The 19,250-nt window shown below is 34.6% G+C and overlaps 1 protein-coding gene across 3 annotated transcripts in view; it reads left to right on the top strand.

The window, feature by feature from the left end:
• The window catches only part of LOC118187617 (acyloxyacyl hydrolase-like), a 111,733-nt gene that overhangs the window by 57,781 nt on the left and 34,702 nt on the right, over nt 1-19,250 (top strand). For 2 of the 3 annotated variants that reach the window (XM_085823124.1, XM_085823129.1), the window contains 3 exons: nt 869-934; nt 10,629-10,699; nt 11,386-11,446. The exons of the other annotated variant lie outside the window; for it this stretch is intronic. In XM_085823124.1, the coding sequence (XP_085679250.1) occupies nt 869-934; nt 10,629-10,699; nt 11,386-11,446 (198 nt within the window). The remainder of the gene's footprint in view (nt 1-868; nt 935-10,628; nt 10,700-11,385; nt 11,447-19,250) is intronic. 3 annotated transcript variants of the gene reach the window in all.

Genomic DNA, 19,250 nt, shown 5'->3' with positions numbered 1-19,250 from the left:
GAAATTTATGGTAAATTTAAGCACAGCCGTAACGAAATGCTTCAAATATTGCGGTAGGTATTCATTGATGATACAGTATTTAGCTGTGTTTCCCTATTTGAATGGCAGAGGCACTTCAAGGTCGTAAGCGCATTCAAAGCACATTTTAGCAAGTTATCCACTGCGGCTATGAATGTTAACGTTGCGCATTCATCGGCGGAAAAATAAAGTTACTATTATGCAACCAACTTGAAAATAGTTTGAGTAAAGCTATAGAGATCAAAAGACCAGATTTGCTCAAGAAACAGTGTTTCTGCTTTCGGAAATGGCCGGTCGAAATTTCCATTTAATGAAATGTGTTTTCTGAGCATTCTCAATATTGAAAATGCTACTCGAGCAGAATGGTTCTCTTCGGATAAGAAAGTGAAAAATGCTGTGCTCTCAGTGCTAAATAATAACCAGGATGTCATAAATTAGACTATTTTCTCTTTTTGAAAGGTTTAACAAAACATCGTGAAAAGTACAATTCAATGTGTAGTAATGAAATCTATCTAAGGAAAACATACAGAGCTCATAGGATAACCTGAATCTAAATAAGAGAATCGCCTAAAAATTTTCTATTAGCCTACATATGTATGATATTCCTCATTATATTTAATTTGCTGTTTTCAGTGTTGTAATTTTCTTCTAATCATTTACTAGAATACACTACGTCATTACTTTTCTTTTTATAATTCTTAATATGCTTAGCATTTTGTGCAGTAAAGTTGACATTTTATAAAATCTCTAATGGCAAATCATGCCTTTTAGTTTATTTCTTGATTGTTTTTTTATATTTTTCTGAGTAATAAACAGTGAAAAGACCCAAAAATGTTTTTATTCGTTTTAGGAAGGTATGGAAGAAGCAATTCGAAAATCTCGGAGTGGATCAACAACATTGCCCTTCTTTCATTGGGTAAGTCTTATACTTAGCCCAATAAGCCATTTCCCCATTTTTCTCATCCTTGCCTTTTGCGAGGTACTTGTATCACAACCTTTTTACCTTTGAAAAAAAAAAAAAAAAAAAAAAAAAAAAGCAGCGAAAATGCAACTTATGAAGTATTTTATAGTAGGAATAGAAATACAATAAATAGTAAAGATGGCAAGAATTTATCATAAGATATAAACTATACGTAAAATTACATTTTAAATTACACTTTTTTAATCAAATGTAAAAAATAGATTTTTAGCCTTCATAATATTCTTAATTATGCGTAACTGAAAATAAAACAGTGAAATTGCTAACGGTGGCGAATTTTTTATCAAAATTACCAGAGAAATTTTAACGAAGTAAATATAATCATTCTTATACGTATCATTTCTAATGTTCCTCGAAATTCTGTTAATGTTCTATTATAATTCACGTTTGAGAGACCTACGAATTTATTTTTATTCAAACATGAAGAATATTATCGAAGTTAAAATATCATTTTCTAATTTTTAGTGCTTTATTAAAACCGTGTAATTTTAAAGTTTTCTAAAATGTTTTTATTTTATACTTATTCTGTGGAATGCGATAAATAACACATAGGAATAAATAATTGCCTTTGAACATAAGAAACTGGACTGGTCAGACTGGAGATCCGCAACCAGGTCCAAGTAGGGACCTGACACAAAAAGAGAAATAAATTTCGTAAATATTCATTCATATACTGCACATATTTTACCCACTGCATTGTATTTTAGTACTCACATGTCCATAAATTAAGGATAATGCCAGTTTCGGCAAATAAAGATTCAGAAGGAAAACAAACGTGACTTATTCATAAATCCCGTTTATTAACCCTTTGACTGTCCTCTTCTGTCCGCGAAAATTTTACCCCCAGCAGCCGTCTGTTTTTCGTAGCGTGTAATGTTGTTTCCTCTGTTCATCATAACTTTCCATACATGAATTTCGTAGTGAATGAATGTCAATGAATATTAAGCAAAATTATAAGGAAATAAAGCATAATGAAGAAATAATAATATCTTTGCTTATTTCTAAAGCAGGATAATTTGATAACACCTGATCCAGGCGGTCCACTCCTCCCATTTTGTTGATGTAATCTTTTACAATTATTGTTTTTTTTACAGTTCTTTTCCGTGTTCCAACATCAAACATTGAGTTATTATGGACTGTACTCATCAAACGTATATCCTTCTTGTCTTTCCAATTCACCACCTCATTTTTTCTCTTTTTCAGTTGAGTAGACGTTGAAGCCATCTCGCACTGTCTTGTATCTTATGTAAAATGGCTCGAATATTCATAAAATCCGGGACAAATTCAATTAGAAATAGAAGGCCTGATTACTGCTACCATTTAGGAGGTATTAGAACAAACAAAAATAAAAACTCAAACAAGTAAACATTTAGAAAGCGTTTTAAACGTTTAAAAGTTTTAAAATGTAGAAGAACGCTTGAGGCGCGTTACAGCCGCCCTGCGGAAGTTTCACTTGAACGCGCTAGATGCGTTACCGACGACGAAGAGGTTAAAAAAAGGTAAAGAACAAAAAACGATAGTGTACGTATGATACAATTCATAAAAACTACAATTTTTGCTCCCGGGAGCAATTACAAAAACATCTTTCTTACAAAAACGTGACATTATATGGTTCGTATGATGGTTAATATGACGGTTGCATGTCTCCAAGACAATGAAATACAGTCTGTGAAACGCCTAGGCATGCTGAGTATCAAATTATCTTGCGGAAGATTACTCCACTCATCAAGCAATGCGCTCCGAATTTCCAGTACACATGCAGGAGGTACTTCACGGGCTGCAATTGGTAGGCCAAGCATGTCTTACACATGTTCTATCGGATTCATGTCAAGTAAGAATACTGGCCATTCCATACGGGTTATATCCTCAGATTGAAGGCATTCCTTTTCAGTGTTCGCATGGTGAGGACAGACATTGTTATCCGTAAACAAAAATCATGGCGCCCCTAAACAAACGTACATATTGTTCCAGAATGATGTCCTGATAACTTGGCCTATCAGGGTTCCGATCTGAATATGCAGACTTGTTCTGCAGCCCAGTATAATTCAACCGCAAACGACCAATCCTGCACCACCGTAACGGTGTCGTTCATTGATGTTGCTTTGGTGGTAGCGTGTACCTGCAGCTCTCCATATGAAAGTCCGATGTGAAGCAGATTGCAAGCTAAACCTGGACTCTTTCTAAAACATCCCGCGAGCTCACTGTGACGATGCCCACATTGCATGTTCTCTAGTCTAAGCCAACCACTGGCGACAATTAGTTGCCGTGGACGCAACACATCTGACAGGCCTGCCGAGAATATAGACCAATCTGTCTCAAACGTTTATACACGGTTTGCCTTGAAACTGTCCTACCCGTAACTGAAGATAGCTGACGAGACAGGCCTGATGCAGTGCTCCGTCTGCTTTTTTTGGCAGTCACTGCCAAATACCGGTCGTCATTCGGCGTTGTAACTCGGGGACGACCTGCATTGTAACGTCTACTGACATTTCCATCGTTTTGGAATCGTTGTCAAAGCGTAGAGATGGCACTTTGGATTATTCTAACTTCCTCGGATACTTCCATCTGAGTACGCTCACATTGCAGGTGGCTGATAATTCTACTACACAAAAAAGTAATCCACATGCGTCCTCTGTGTGATAACTATTGGGCTGTGGCACTTTGCCGCTTACAGAACGCTTGTGAACAATTTTACTTCTTTGCTACCATTCCTTGCATACACTTCTCTTACACTCTCGTCACTGTGGCGTACTATCGGCGTCATTTGATGGCTTTTTGTAATTTGCATATTATTCTTGAAGATGTGTGCGATAATTCTACAGCTGAAATTTTTACTTTAGAGTTTTATTTCTATGTGATTTTGAATTATCCTTAGTTTATGGACACGAGTGTATTATACTACAATGTTAGAATAATATTAATAGGGTTTTGAAACTGATTAATTATTTCCCTTTTATTTCGTATTGGAAAAGGTTTTTTTGGTGTATGTCTAGTTTTGTATAAGTCGAAGGATCCGGAAAGGATAAATGACATATACCGAGGTACCACTATATATGAAGATAAACAGTCAGTAATCAGTTCTTACTAGAAACAAACAAAGTCTAAGAACAGAACGTACTACATATAAAAGTCATTTGCAACTATGTGAAGTCATTCTGTATCAGTAAATGATGCAGAATAAGTAACAGCTATGATTATTTTTCTGATCTTTACTACGTTTATGTTAGTATTCTCCATCCATACTTCCCAAATGTTCAATAGCTAGCATACGCAGATGAGCAGATAGCGTGTATGGACTGTTAAAACCATAATGATCTGGATCGTTGGATGCTCCTCCTCAGAAAAGACCATTCCGTTAGTGCTGAAACGATACGTATACGATGGAAATGACCTATGAGGGATAAACAGGTTCTGGAATTTATGATACGATCAATTATGGAAATTTTGGGAATAAATATAGAAGTTTTCCAACCAGTCAAGCCCGAGTTCCATCTTTCCTGCCATTTTTCAAAAAGTTTGTAGAATGTGTGATTATATATACAGGATGCTGATAATGGAATGTTGTATGATACATAAGTCAGAACTGAGGCTTGCTTCATGAGTTCGTCTGTTGCTTCATTGACGACGATCCTAGTATGCCATGGTACCCAGCAAAGCAATGTCCAGTCTTTCAGTGAATGCATAATTTGGATTCTTAATTGCAGTGAAACTAGAAGCAGAGCCAGAGAATAATGTGGTGCGCAATGGCAAATTCTTGGTATAACTTAAAGCTTCTTTTATGGCATATAATTCTGTCTGATATATAGCGTTGTGATCTCTGAATTTCGTTTTCCAGATGTTCACTTGTCTGTAATTTATATAAGCACAAAAAACTCAGGCTTTGTTACTTTTAGAGCCATATGGTAAAAAGAGCTGAGCGAGTCTACATAAGAGACTCAAACCGCAGTTAATATTGAAGGGTACAGGGTTACGTGGAGTTTAAATGTCATGATGTTCATAATTGCTATGTACGTGGGTGTGTTGCTTCAAGGATGCTGGAGTCAAGTTATACTTACAATAGCTGCTTCGAGTTGTACAACTAAGTCTAACGGTGGTAGACTTGCTAGTACTTGTAAAGCATTCACAGAAGCTATCCTGTAAGCACGACACGTTCTAAGTAAGGAGAGTCTCTAATGTGCTTGCAGATAATTTTTTAAGTGCCCTGTAGAGTTGAGGCCCCATATGGCTGCAATGTACAAAGCAATCTATTCTGTTACCGAACGGTACCCTTTTATGCATCTTGGTTGGCGCTTCCCATAATTCTTTGCAACGAATCCGGAAGCTTTATAAGTTTATCCTTTACGTATTTGACACGGGGAAGCCAATTGATCTGATTATCTATTACGACATTAATCTATTTAATGTTTTAAACAAACTTAACTGGGGTACCATTAAAAGACCCAGAGCGGTTTCTTTGTGAGTCGAGTGTCATGACTGATTATCAACGCTTTTGTTTCATCAAGGGATATGATTAGTTTATGCTGCCTGTCCCAATCTACGAAAGTTTGTACACCGTGTTCGGTGTTAACGTTTAATTCATGTATATTCCGCCTACTGGAAACCATCACGAAGTCGTTTGCATATGATGTCAGTATGGGGCATATAACCTTAAAGGCTAACAGCGGAATTCATCACTAAGTTAGAGAGTATGGTCACCAAATAGGAATCCTACGAAGACCCATTGTTAATTCGAAACTTATGGACCCAACTCTGGAAGTTCGAAGAAATTCGCCTCTCTTAAAAAATGCATTTCTCGAAAACTTCCAGAAAATTTCCAACTTGGTGAGAGATCGACAAATATCGACAGATTGGTAAGAAAAATTTTCACCAAAGTCCATGAGAATTTCTTCTTTTTACTAAACTATTTTCACAATTTAAACGTTGATCAATTCAGAATTACAAGATTACACAAAAAATAAGCACTTATAATATAGTGCGTGGCCACAAATTCAATTACACAAAAATGCACGTTAAAATTATTACATAAAATGCGCCGCCCAACCGTTGTAGTGATTAGCGACGGACTCCCGTACCGAAGGACTCGGGTTCGAATTACAGAGAAGGCATAGGAGACAGGAAGATACACCTTCGGACATCTTCCCCACCGTCAACACGAAAACGGTTACTGCAAACCATGGATTCATCCAAGCATGTACAGACTACGGACACTTTCCCGCTTACCAAATTAGGTTCCACAACAAGAAGGTCAAATGCAAATGCGGGCAGCAGGACATCAAGCAGGGTTTCTTCACTACCTTTTCTGAACTGCTCATTCACCCAAGATCTAAGACGGACTCACTTTCAAAGTAACTTCAGAGACCAAAGACTCCCCCCATTATTCTGTCATTACTACAAAAGAAGGGGGATCATAGCGATGATAGAGAGAGAGAGAGAACGGAGGACGTGGGCACTATCCCTTTATCAAACGGTTAATTAGTATAGCACCACGTCCACCACTATCTATAACACCCCTTCAAAATACATAATGCCACCTGAAAGGTATTCAACGTGCACGACAAGACATACAATATAATATGTTACAGAGTTACAGATTAATATTCAAGATACATTACTGGTACATTACTGATACAAACATGACAGATGCTGAACTGATAAATGGCTGATATAATACTAGTATTAACACTGATTAATACTGCTACAGTACTGATACATTGATATAACACTGAATATTATTACTGATTAAATGGAAATGATTTTGAATAAGTCGGTAAATAAATCCACGAAATAATACGTTACAGAGACTCAAAATATTGCGAATTAAAATATCACAAATGAATGTTCTACTGTTATATTTCTTGTACTATTGTACTATCTATAGCACCCCTTCAAAATACATAATGCCACCTGAAAAGTAATCAACGTGCACGACAAGACATACAATATAACATGTTACAGAGTTACAGATTAATATTCAAGATACATTACTGGTATATTACTGATGCAAATATGACAGATGCAGAACTGATTAAAGGCTGATATAATACTGGTACTGATATTAACACTGATTAATACTGCTACATTACTGATACATTGATATAAAACTGAATATTAATACTGATGAAATGGGAATGATTTTGCACAAGTCGGTAAATAAATCCACGAAATTATACGTTACAGAGACCCCCCCCCAAGAAAAATGAGAATTAAAATATCATAGATCAATGTTCTACTGTTACATTACTTGTACATTACTGATGAAATATAACTGATACACTACTGATACAAGGCTGATATATTATTGGAGGAAGAAGGGGGAGAGACCCTCATACTGCCTGCCGGGATGTTCTCTCTTGGAATTCCAGTGACTTGATACAGGGCCGAAGCTTAGCAACTGGACACTACTGATACAAGGCTGGTGCACTGGTGGCGGTTGTGCGGTAGGCTTTGCTTAATTGCAGGGCGAAGGGGCGTTGTAGCATTGTAAGTTGCCTGATCTTGCGAGTACCCATTGGCTGCGCCTAGATAACTGCGTATAAAGCTATTTTTTCTACAACTGTGCGGTATAGCACTTTTTGAATGTGGGGGTTTTGGCCCCATTTGCGACCTTGAAATTGTCTTGCTATGCGGGCGATAATTGACGTCTTGTTTCTAGTTTCCATGATATGCGGAATCCAGGTGAGACCTTGGTCCCATACTACCCCTAAATACTTGAGATTCCGCACAATTTTGATGTTTCAGCCTAGGAGTTTTATGCATGGACCACGAGTTGGATTGGTACCTCGTCTGGGAATTATTATTGCTGACGATTTTCCTATGGAGATCGTGAGCTTTAATTTGTTGCATGCGGTGCAGGTCTCTGTGCTGTTGCGTTCCAGTTCTTTCCTGGTGCGTCCTCTTACGAGCAGGGCTACGTCGTCTGCATAAGCAGTGATGTTTGTATGCTGTGGCCAGTTGGTTTCAAGGACTGAATTGAAGGTGAGGTTCCAGAGTGTCGGTCCCGCACAGGACCCCTGCGGACAACCTTTTTCTTGTACCTTGGATGTCGTACCGTCGTTATTTACAAACTGAATATGGCGGTCGTGGAGGTAGCTGTTGAAGATGTTGAATAAGTTGGAGGGGCAGTGTGCTCCTCTGAGGGCCTGTTTAATTGCTGGCCACCAGAGGGTGTCGAATGCACTCTTTAGGTTTATAGAAATGAAGGCTGTGTGCATGTCGCTGTTTTTATTGCGTAGTATTGTATCCTGAATATTGTAAAGGGCATGTGTCGTGGAAAATTCTGTGCGGAATCCATACTGCCGGGGGCTGAGATGGTTAATTCTGTGCAGGTGGTGCTTGAGCCTGTTAATGAGGAGTTTTTCATAAATCTTGCCTAAAGCAGAGAGAAGGCAGATGGGCCGGTAAGAACTTGGGTCTTGTGGGTTCTTATTCTTTTTAAGAAAGAGAACGACATGTCCTCTTTTGAAGGCTGCTGGAAAGATTTGTTGGTGAAGAAGTTGATTGAAGTAGGTCTTAAAGAAGGAGGGGCGTGCTTTATAAGCTGAATGGATGATTGAATAATCTAAGCCGTCAGGTCCTGGCGCTTTTTTCCGAGGAAGGTGACGGAACAGCTGTTTGATTTCTTTATCGCTAAAGGGTACATCGGGAGGTGTCGCAGGAATGGTGGTGTTATTGCGAACCTTTCGTTGTTCTATCGTGTCCTCTTCTGGGTCATCGTTTGAGAAGACGGTGTCCAGAATAGTGGAAGCTGTGCTCTGCACGATGTTGGTGGTCATAGCGATGATAGAAAGAATAACGACAGACGGCTTCATAGTCGAGGCAGAAGCATGATGCAACAGGTAGGAACTGGCAAAGACACAGTTCAAGACTGCGCTCTACAGGCTTTGTTAAATCTTGTATATATTATAAATAGGTCCTAACAATTAGGTTTAGAAATTATTAACTTTGTATTGCGTATGTCTTATGTATTTTAAAAAAGAAAAAACGAACAGTGGTCCAAAAAGCGATCTGTCAGCCTTACTGACACAATCTAGTAGAGAGGAATTAAAAAAAAAAAAAAAAAAAAAAAAAAAAAAAGGAAAAGATGCGGCTTGACTGACAAATTACTAGTGCAACGACTGGGATGATATTCCAGCCCTGCAGTGCCGTTACCTTAAGTGGCGGAGCAGGTTAGAGTAAGTCACCTAACGGAGAAGGCATGGATATTTGTAAACGTATAGTGTCTGTGAGGCATGGGGGAAATCTAAACATAAGGCGAGACGGAAGGCCTCTCTAGAGGTTGGTCGTAAGGGAAGAGGTGTGGGAGACCTTTGGATCCATGCCACCCCCCGCAGTGCTCTTCCTCAAACCTGGAGGGGGGATAAGCTGAGCAAAGTCGTACTGTCATCTGTGTGGTTCTCAAGGCTCTTGACAACAGGCGCAATTTTGCACGCCTTGCCACGAAGAATTTCGTGGGCTTGCTGTAATGTTACTGTCAGACACTTGAGATATATTGCAACAAATAAACTATTGAATAAATAGAAACAATGCAGGGCATTTAAAAAATATTGCGCTACTCTGAATAGTGAGTGAACGGCTGGCACTAGATCCATGGGTCCATTTAAGTAATGAATCAAACTAGAGAGGCTTTCAGGCTATGCCAATTTCGGCGCGTAAGACAAAATAACAAAATATGCTTAATTTTTTTTTTCATAGCCCATTAAAGCTATTTCGGGAGGGAGAAGAAATGAACCGATTCTATAATATGCAAGCTTAGCCCAAAAAACATTGCCAAAATAATGCGATTTAAACTTTTTAATCCGGTGGTAAACATAAATTTAGTTCCGATTAAAAATTAATTTTGTTGTATCGATTTTAAGAATCGCATAAAATTAAATTTTCTTAAGTGGAAAATTTCAACTTTTAGCTTTTTTACGAATGATAATTTGAAACCATTACTTTTTAATTAGTATTTTTCTAACGTTAAAATATATTTTAGTAATATGCATTCGAAAACTAAATATGCGTAATCGCTTTTTAGCAGTATTTATGTAGTCCCTCAAAATTTTAAATAATGTTACCAGGATCAATTTCTAAATTTCCTTTGCATAAAGATGGATGTTATCGTTTTACTAAATATTATCAGATAATCAAAACTTGTATGTATCAGTATACAGGCTAAACTTACTTCCCTCATTTCTAAAACATTGGTTTTCCCCATGTGTAACGTGTATACGAGCCAGTTTCCCTTAGAAAGTCCTCCACGAAGGCATCCCTCCCCTTAGGCAGATAGCCCTCGTGTGCTTTGCCATAATTAAATACATAGCTACACCATTTCTAAAACATGAACGATGGATGATCTATGGCTAATCATTCAACAGGTACTTAGTTGGATGATCTTTTTGTGACGCATTGTATATGCGAAATATTGGTATTATTATTAAATCAAATTTAAACTAATTCAGTTTCATTCATCTAAGATCGTTTATATCAAAAACACAATGGTATCTTCTAAAATGGAAATTAATTATCTATTTATCAAGCAAGACAATGAGTCTTGCGTGATAAATAGACGCCGAATGAGTATTGCATTCAGGTAGTGATGATAAATGCTTCTAAAATTATTCACTATAATCTTTCTTTCTTCCTTTTACAGTCATTGGTAGAGAAACTGCCATCTGCGTGCGAACTTCCTGGAGTAAGTTTCGTGTGCCGAACCATTGATAAGTAAGCATCTTTATTATATAGTAGTTCAATTCTTTTGCATTAATTTGTTTCGAATTTCTCAGATCATGTTTATGCATACGCAATTGGGTAAAGATACTTACATGAATTAACGGGGACGAATATTTTGAGATATCTGAAACTATCAACTTCAACATGTTTCTTTATTCGAAATAGAAATCGAATAAATTTGATTTAAAAAAGATAAATGAAAATTACTGATTAATTCAGTTTATTAATTTAGAAGTCAAACAACAAACAATTCTATACGCTAAAAGGTATTAAATAATGTATAGCCATTACACGATTTTAGTGAAATTCTATAAGAAATTATTTTTAGCTGTTATAATATTCTTCGTCATTTGGGACTAAAATTTAAAAAGTGGGTAGTACACGGATTTACTAGAACATTAAAAGAATTTCAGGGAACAAAAATAGTATAGGGATAATATATAAGTGAATGATTACTTTCAGTTCATTTAAATTTCTGCTTGTTAATCTTGATTTTAAAATTCGTTAATGTTAGTAACCTCAGTTAATAACTATGTGCACAGTTAAAGTTTTATTTTATTGGCTAGTCATTTTAGCAGTTTTGTTTTTTGAATTACCTAGCATATCCAGGCTTTGAACTGATTATCTCAGTTCTATTTATAAAATTCCTGTAGTAAACATCACTCTTTTATTTTTAGTGTCTTGAACAGAAAGAAACCATTTGTTGATATTGATGGAGATAAATACAGCATTATAGAGGTGAGGATAGCATTTAAATTAAATCTTATAATTTATTAGATTATCAGAAAGTATGCAATTTTACTTTTGCACTTGCCATCAAATAAAGTACGTAACAAATCATTATACAATTTTTCAGGTAATCTTTACACTGTTAGCAATAGTTCTTTCTCTCTCTTTTTTTTTTCAGGAAATGATTATTTTTTTAAATTCATCATCAACAGAATTCATTTTTGTAGGAATTTTCTGCGTTTTCGTACTTTTTAATTTAATGTATTATTTTTATATGTTTTTTTTTTTTTTTTTTTTCATTTGGCAAGTACTTGAGCAATGATTTTCTTTATTCGTTGAGAAATTATCGCTTTAAGATAAACTAAAGTATATCAGTTTCGTCGGGGTTGCTAAGGTTAACTTTTTGTGTGTATATTGTTAGCGAAATATTACAGAAATTCTGATAAATGATTGGCTGAAATTTCTGCAGCCTGCAGTTTTTTTAAAAGCACAGCAAAAATTTCGCTTTTTCATTCTGAAGTCGTGAGAAAAGACGTACAAAATCATTGCTTGTTCATAAATAATTGTTATACGATAAGAGCTTCAAAAACACCAAGCGCTTAGAGATAAAGAGAACTGATAAATCATCATGAGAGTTATTTTCGATTTTGTTTGCATTTAATTTTCTAGAAAATATTTCCGCTGGCGAAGACTCTGCGAGAGATTTTCTCAAGGTACCGCAGTTAAAAGATATGAAATATCATTCTTTTTGGTCTAAATAATTGTTTAATCTGAAATTTCAATAAATGTAAGGAAAAAAATCATTGAAGTTGGCAAAGGCATTCTGATTTTTTTTTAAAAATAAATTGTTATGGTGTTAATGCAGCCACGGGTCGGCCTACAGTATGCACATGTTATCATTGTTCCGATATGTCTCTCAATAATTTCGTTGCAGATTTTCAGCCACTTTTGCAAGTATATTGTACAGAGGTATGTATCACTATATGTGGAAAAAATATTCTGCTACAAGGTCATTACTTTATTTAAAGAATGTCACTTTCCCACAGATACCTATACTTTTATGTAGTTTTGTAAAGCTATTCTGTAAGCCATTGTCTAAAGTACAAACCAAAAATAAATTATTTTCATATAATTAACATTCTAATTAATTTTAAATCGGTGTTAACTTACCATGTTTTGCAAGCATTGATTGAAAAAGTAATATCAAAACAGCAGAGATTTAACCTTTGTGGATTCAATTTTTGAAAAGTCTAAATAGACTGATTTATCTGCATGGGATACTGCTACGTTTAAATTAATGTAAGAACTCGAGTTCAGTCTGGTTCAATTCCCTTCTGCTCATGCTGGAAAATTCAAGTGGGATATATATATAACCCACTTAAAAAATAAATTTAAAAAAAATTACTGGAACATACGTGTTCTATAATATTAATACAACAACAGCCAATACAATATTCCCTGACAACATTACACTGTTAATATTTTTACTTGGTTATAATGGTAACTTGATGTTTACATCAATAGAAATTACACACATGTAATTTCGAAAATGGAGGTTATGAGATACAGTAAAGTATATGAAAAAACAAAAATCTGATGTGGACACCACATGACTTCCTTGCATCCCATTAAATTACACACATTTTTTGTTAAATTTCATTTAAACTTATTTCCTCGCATTTCATTACAGATATATTTCTCATTCAATTAATTCAGTTCTCACTTCCCTGCAAAGCAAAAATACATAAAAATTCAAAACATCTTCATTAAAAATTGAAAAATATAAAATACCAAATACAGTAAAATAGTTAAAAAAAATAAAATAAAATTAGAGTTGTTATGCAAAAACAAGCTATTAGGATAGCGGGCTAGAAGCCAGATTTTTTGGTGCACAAAACTGAAAGTTTACTTTTGGTCCCACTTGGCAAAAACAATACCGGAGGTGCAGAAACTGACTTAATTCACTGTTCTGCTAAATTTCAAATTTAAACTAATGACTGCTCCATTAGGTTTAGTCGCACTTGAACAACTTTTAAATTGTTGATTTTTCTATTATTGCATGTAGATTAAGTAAAGGCATAAAAAACTTAACCGGAACATAAGAACAACATAATTCAACCACTTTTAAAGCAAAAAATGCACAGTTTACCAATACATAAGAATAAAAAAACTGAGCTCACCGAGCCGCGTAAGAAACAGAGGAGGTATATATATGTCTATATATTTATATATGTTTGGTGTGGCCGATTGTAACAAAAAAAAAAAAAAAAAAAAAAAAAAAGGCAGGAGCACACCTAGATGTTATAGCAGTCTCATATAAAAAATTTCTACGTTCTCTAGCTACTCTTTTTGAGTTATGTGAAATACATACATCTTATATATATGCGGCTTAACCTTTTGAGGCCGGGGCTTTGGTAGCAGTAAAAGCTACCAAAGGACGGGAAATCTTGAACCGAATGCTTTCCCCCCTTCACGAAATCACCTCCTATTTGCAACAAAAATTCTCGTGTGTAGTTTAATGGATTCTCAGAAGGGTGTATCTATGTCGCAAAAGAAAGACCTTTGAAAGAGATAAGTGGTTAAAACCCCAGGGACGTCAAATTTGACATTTCACCCCACTTTTCACCCTGGAAAATGGGGGAAAAAGACATGGCCACTAAAGTAGACAACCCCGTCTTTTCAAAGAGAGGACTCTATGGCTACTATAATGACCATCCCGTCTTCAAAAGGTTAAGTGTTTGTCGCCGGTAGTTTATTGGTTGCTTGCGTAACTGTAAATTGCTTTATTCCCCGTGTAGTGAAGCGCGTGACGAATATTATGAGGAAGCTTAGCCGGAAAAATTAAAAATACAAGAGCACGTTCATTTAACATTTAATAAGTAAATTTAACATCTATATATAATAGAATTCGGAAATATGCAACCGGTAAAAATCGGCAACGATGAAGAAACGAATAAAAGGAAATAAATAAATATCTTTATGACATGTGGCTTAAATGACTGTTTGTAGCCGATAGTTTATTGGTTGCTTGCGTAACTGTACTAGCCGATGGGGTGAAGTTGCCACGGCATAGGGTTGCTGTTTCAATTGAGACGTAGACAATATCCTGTAAAACTTGCCTTTGCTATGACCATCAATAAGTCTCAGGGCCAAACGCTTAAACGTGTTGCCATTTTTTTACCTTAGCCTGCATTTGGACACGGTCAACTTTATGTTGCCTGTTCAAGAGTTCGTGAAAGAACGAAAGTAAAATTAAAAATAATGTATGGTCCTCTGCAAGGTGAGCTTAAAAATGATGGAAAGATTTACACAAGAAATGTTGTGTAGAAAGAGATCTTTGACATGTGAATTAACATTTTATTATTGTTCCGACATGCCGACATGTCCCGAGAACCATCAAAATGGATATTTTCATTGAAATATGATACACGAAATTTCTCGCAATTACAATACTTCCTTTACTTCGTACAGGGAAGCAAAAAGATAGAAAGAATGAAAAAAAATTTCTTAAAAGAGCCCTGTGCAAAATAAAACATAAAACGGGGCTTATTTGCCTAGTTGAGACATAAACGCTCTGCTGGATGCGAAAGAATTAGAAAATATTTTTTCTTTTGAATTGTGTATGCCTTTTACCAATTATCCTATAATGGACTAAAAGCTATTATCTTCTAATTTATCACTATTTCCTCCAGAAATTCTGCTACCGCAAATAACAACAGCTAGTAAAATTTATTACTATTATTGCAAACATTTGATGCAAGTTTCAAAATTAAATGAAAGCAACTGCTTTAAAACTTTAAATATTTCATTGGTGAATATCATTCAACGCATTAAAAATCGTATATCGATAAAATAAAGTTATTCATATAATACAATTTGACTGTCACAACGTGTTAAAAATTTCACTGATTTACATCACATCTAAAAGAATTCATAGGCTTTGTGATTTTCTTATCAATCATTCGAGTATCTGGAAGAAGGTCTTATTTCTGTCATTGGAGATTTTCGTGTCTTAGTGAAATAGAAATTGTCATTTGCTGAAGTTTTAGCTAGAACCATACGCAAGTGAATGAAGAAAAATGCAGTCTTAACTCCATTCAATGCAAAATTCTTCACATGGCTTTATAACAATACTATCACACCCATAGTTATAGTAATAATTATAGGTTGCGCATTGGTCAATAAATCCTAAGTTATGAGAGTGGCAAAAAATACAGTGGCAATTATCATCGTAATTCTCTAGTCCAAAGGGGCTTTGTCCCTGAGGTACTATTGTTTTCGTTTTCCGATTTTGCGTCGAATCACTCTGAATGTCCGTTTCACTTTTCAAACTGTTGCCACCAAATATTATCGCCCTGTATTACATTTGAAGAAATTAAATAATGAAGAAATCTGCATAAATGTACGTATGTTTCTCGCATTGTAAGAAAACAACGGTACCTAGAGCCATCTAGTTTTGAATGACGTAATCCTACTGCGAATATGGGCATCTGGAAGCCCAAATTTGAAATTTGGATTTTGTTTTTCCATTTCATATTTTGTAAAACTTTAATGAATTTTTGATTAACAAACTCAAGGATTTCAAAGCGAGAAATGGCAACATTGTACCGAAAAAACATTTTTATCTCCAGCACGCGAGACTGTATATCGGAAATTCTAAAGATATGCTCAATTTAAAATTATTTTGCGATATTGCTCTTGAACTGAATTTGATGGTTTAAGTGCGAAGAACGGGATTTTTAATAAATAATGGTAATAAATACACAAAATGTTAAAAAACGCCCCTTTGGACCTAATTTAAAATCTGAAACTTTTTTTTCTAATTATTTAATTATTTATTTCTGTTTTCAGAAAACACTTTGCTATTTCAAATCTGAGCATCAGAGACACGAAGAGTGGTTTTTTTAAGTCTCTTTCCATGTCACATCGATGAAATTAACTAAACATAAGCACTAATAACTTACAAATAATTACTAATTACTAATAATTTAATACATACTGAATAAGAAAACTCAAACTGTCCTTATTATATGAGTCACCTTATTCTATATAATATACATGAATGATAAAATAAAATAATCTTAGGCAAAATTTCAGCTTTAAACTTAGATAATTGTGATACATTTGTCTCTTTCTGCTACCCGTACCTCAACGAAATGTTTCCAAGCGACTGTACAAATTGGAGAGAAAAGTTTTTTTTACGTCTTGTAAATTTTATTCTGACCATAAATAATGAAAATAAGCAATTTATAAGAGAAAAGAAATTTTATGCGAAGAAAATAAAATTTTATATAGCCGATATTTATGTTTTTACAGCCGACAGATACGGTTTAGTTCAGTATAAAGTGTGCATATCCAGATGTACTAAAACACATGTATGTAAGCGCATACGGAATTGACTGTTGTTATGTGTATGCAATAGAGGTAAGAAGGGAGATAACTTTTTGACTACTAAACTGTCTGGTCTCTTCTCGCGGGAAAAAAAAAAAAAAAAAAAAAAACGCGGTTATTGTACCGAATGTTGAAACCGAGGTGCAGATAATCAGTCAGCACCTAATTATTAGTAAATTTATTTCAATTTACTAATTTTGTAGAGACATTAGGATCTTTTTGGAAGCAGGAGAGATAAAAAATGAGCAATGCTCTAGCGGGACTCGAGCCACGGATCTCGATTACACGTCGAGCGTGCTGACCATTACACCACGAAGGCATGCTAAGAAGGCAGGAGAAATGCCTTATAATTTTACTTGCGCATATCTGTTTTAAATTTTAATGCATCCAGCGTAATATTTAAGATATTTATTATTTGACTCTGAATGGGGAAGAAGCTGTAAAATACCATTAATAATTCAAATAAATTATCAAATTATCATTAATCCCTTGTTCCTGATAATTACTTATGAAAAGCTATTCCTTTTTCCTTTTAAAAGCGGTGGATTGAACTGTAAGCAATGCCAGACTGCAACATCGAGAAAACCGACAAAATTAAAAAATAAAACCAGATTTCACTATTTCATGTGCATACGTCCAAACGGGGTTTTTTTTTAACGTTTTATGTGTTACCTTTATTTATTAAATGTTATGTTCTTCGCACTTAAAGCCACATAAATTCGTTTTAACAGCAATATCACAAGATATTTAAGAAACAGCATATCTTGAAAATATCCGAGTGAGAGTCTCGCGCACAGGAGATAAAAATGTTTTTTATCCATTCAGTGTTGCCATCGCTCACTTTGAAATCGTTGAGTTTGATAATGAAAAATTCGTTGAAGTTTTACAAATTATAAGATAGATAATAAAACAAATTCGTTATTCAAAATTCGGTCGTCCAGGTGCTCATGTTCGAGTAGAGGATTACATTATTCAAAATGTAATGGCTCTATAGGTACTGTCGTTTTTTCATAATGCGAAAAACTTACATGTATTCATGCAGATTCTTCATTATTTAGTTTCTTTAAATATAATACAGGGCGATAATATTTGGTAAGAACAATTTAAAAAGTGATTCACCGTTTGTAGTGAAATACAACATAATGCTGTTTTGAGACTAATAACCCTTCTGGGTTAATAATTCAAAATAAAGATACCTAAATGCAGTATAACCTGCATTTAGGTATCTTTGCTTTTAGTCCGAGGTTGCATTATAAGGTACAATAATTGTTTAAGTATTAGCAACAGTATAATTGCATAATGTACTGGACTTGCTATAATTGTATAATGTACTGCATTTTGTAAGATGGAATATTATTTGTGTTTCAGTTTATGCCTAAAAAAAGTGAACAAAATATTAGTATGTAATCAGGATTGTATCTATTTAAGTTATATGCTGATGAAATATTGTGCATAGTAATTGTATAATATAATAGCGGTTATAACATATACTAGATATTGTAAGATGCAATTATCTAGTAATGCATGCGTATTTAATCAATATGTGGATAATATATATCATAACTGTATTTGTAATTAATGCACTTCTGTCATTTATCCGTAAATGTAATCCGTAAATGTCATTTATCCGTAATTGTAATATACTTGCAATTGTATTAAATATTGGTAACTATGTACAGGTACAACATATTTGTATAATGTACTGTATTATAGATGCACTTGGAAAATTGTTTTTGTTTTGTGTTATGCGCAGTAATATTATAATGTATAGGAGATTGGATAAAGTACTATATACTGTAAGGTAAATTTGCATGCGTGTAATATATGAGTACTTGAAACAGGTTTTAGTATTTACCTAAGAATGAAAAAAAAAAAAAAAAATCGTTAAGAAGTAGATTGATAAAACACTGTACTTGTACCTTCTGTATAATTCATTTCTATGTAAAAATACTTGTGAATAAGTAGATTGATAATACATTGTACTTCTACGTATAATGCATTTTTGTAATAATATGGTACAAGTTATTGGTCAATGAAATATTGGTAAATGTATAGTGTATAGGTATAAAGTGCACGTGTTGGAAGCATAAGAGTAGTTTCATAAGATGTAATAATTTTTGTATAATGTTTTTAACTCAGTTGTGTTTTAGTACTTATTTAAGAATGTATTAGCATTTATTCAAGAATGTGCCGTGTATTTGTATTATGTAATTGCTTCACATATTTGAATCAATATTTTATATTTGTATTGTGTATTAGCAAGTATGCATGTATTATGCACGATGGGTAAGAGATTCGGCTTCCTAAGAAACACATTGCTTTAATATCTTCAAGAACCTTAAACCAATTCAGTATGGATTACGTAATACTCTGGGACGGAAGCCAACTCAGCGGATTTCAAGATTTCAGTATAACCTGTAAA

Source organism: Stegodyphus dumicola, chromosome 1 (genome assembly GCF_044657685.1).
Source record: "Stegodyphus dumicola isolate Sdum_Otavi_A_Nest chromosome 1, ASM4465768v1".
Taxonomy (NCBI): Eukaryota; Metazoa; Arthropoda; class Arachnida; order Araneae; family Eresidae; genus Stegodyphus; species Stegodyphus dumicola.
This window is presented reverse-complemented; position numbering and strand designations above follow the sequence as displayed.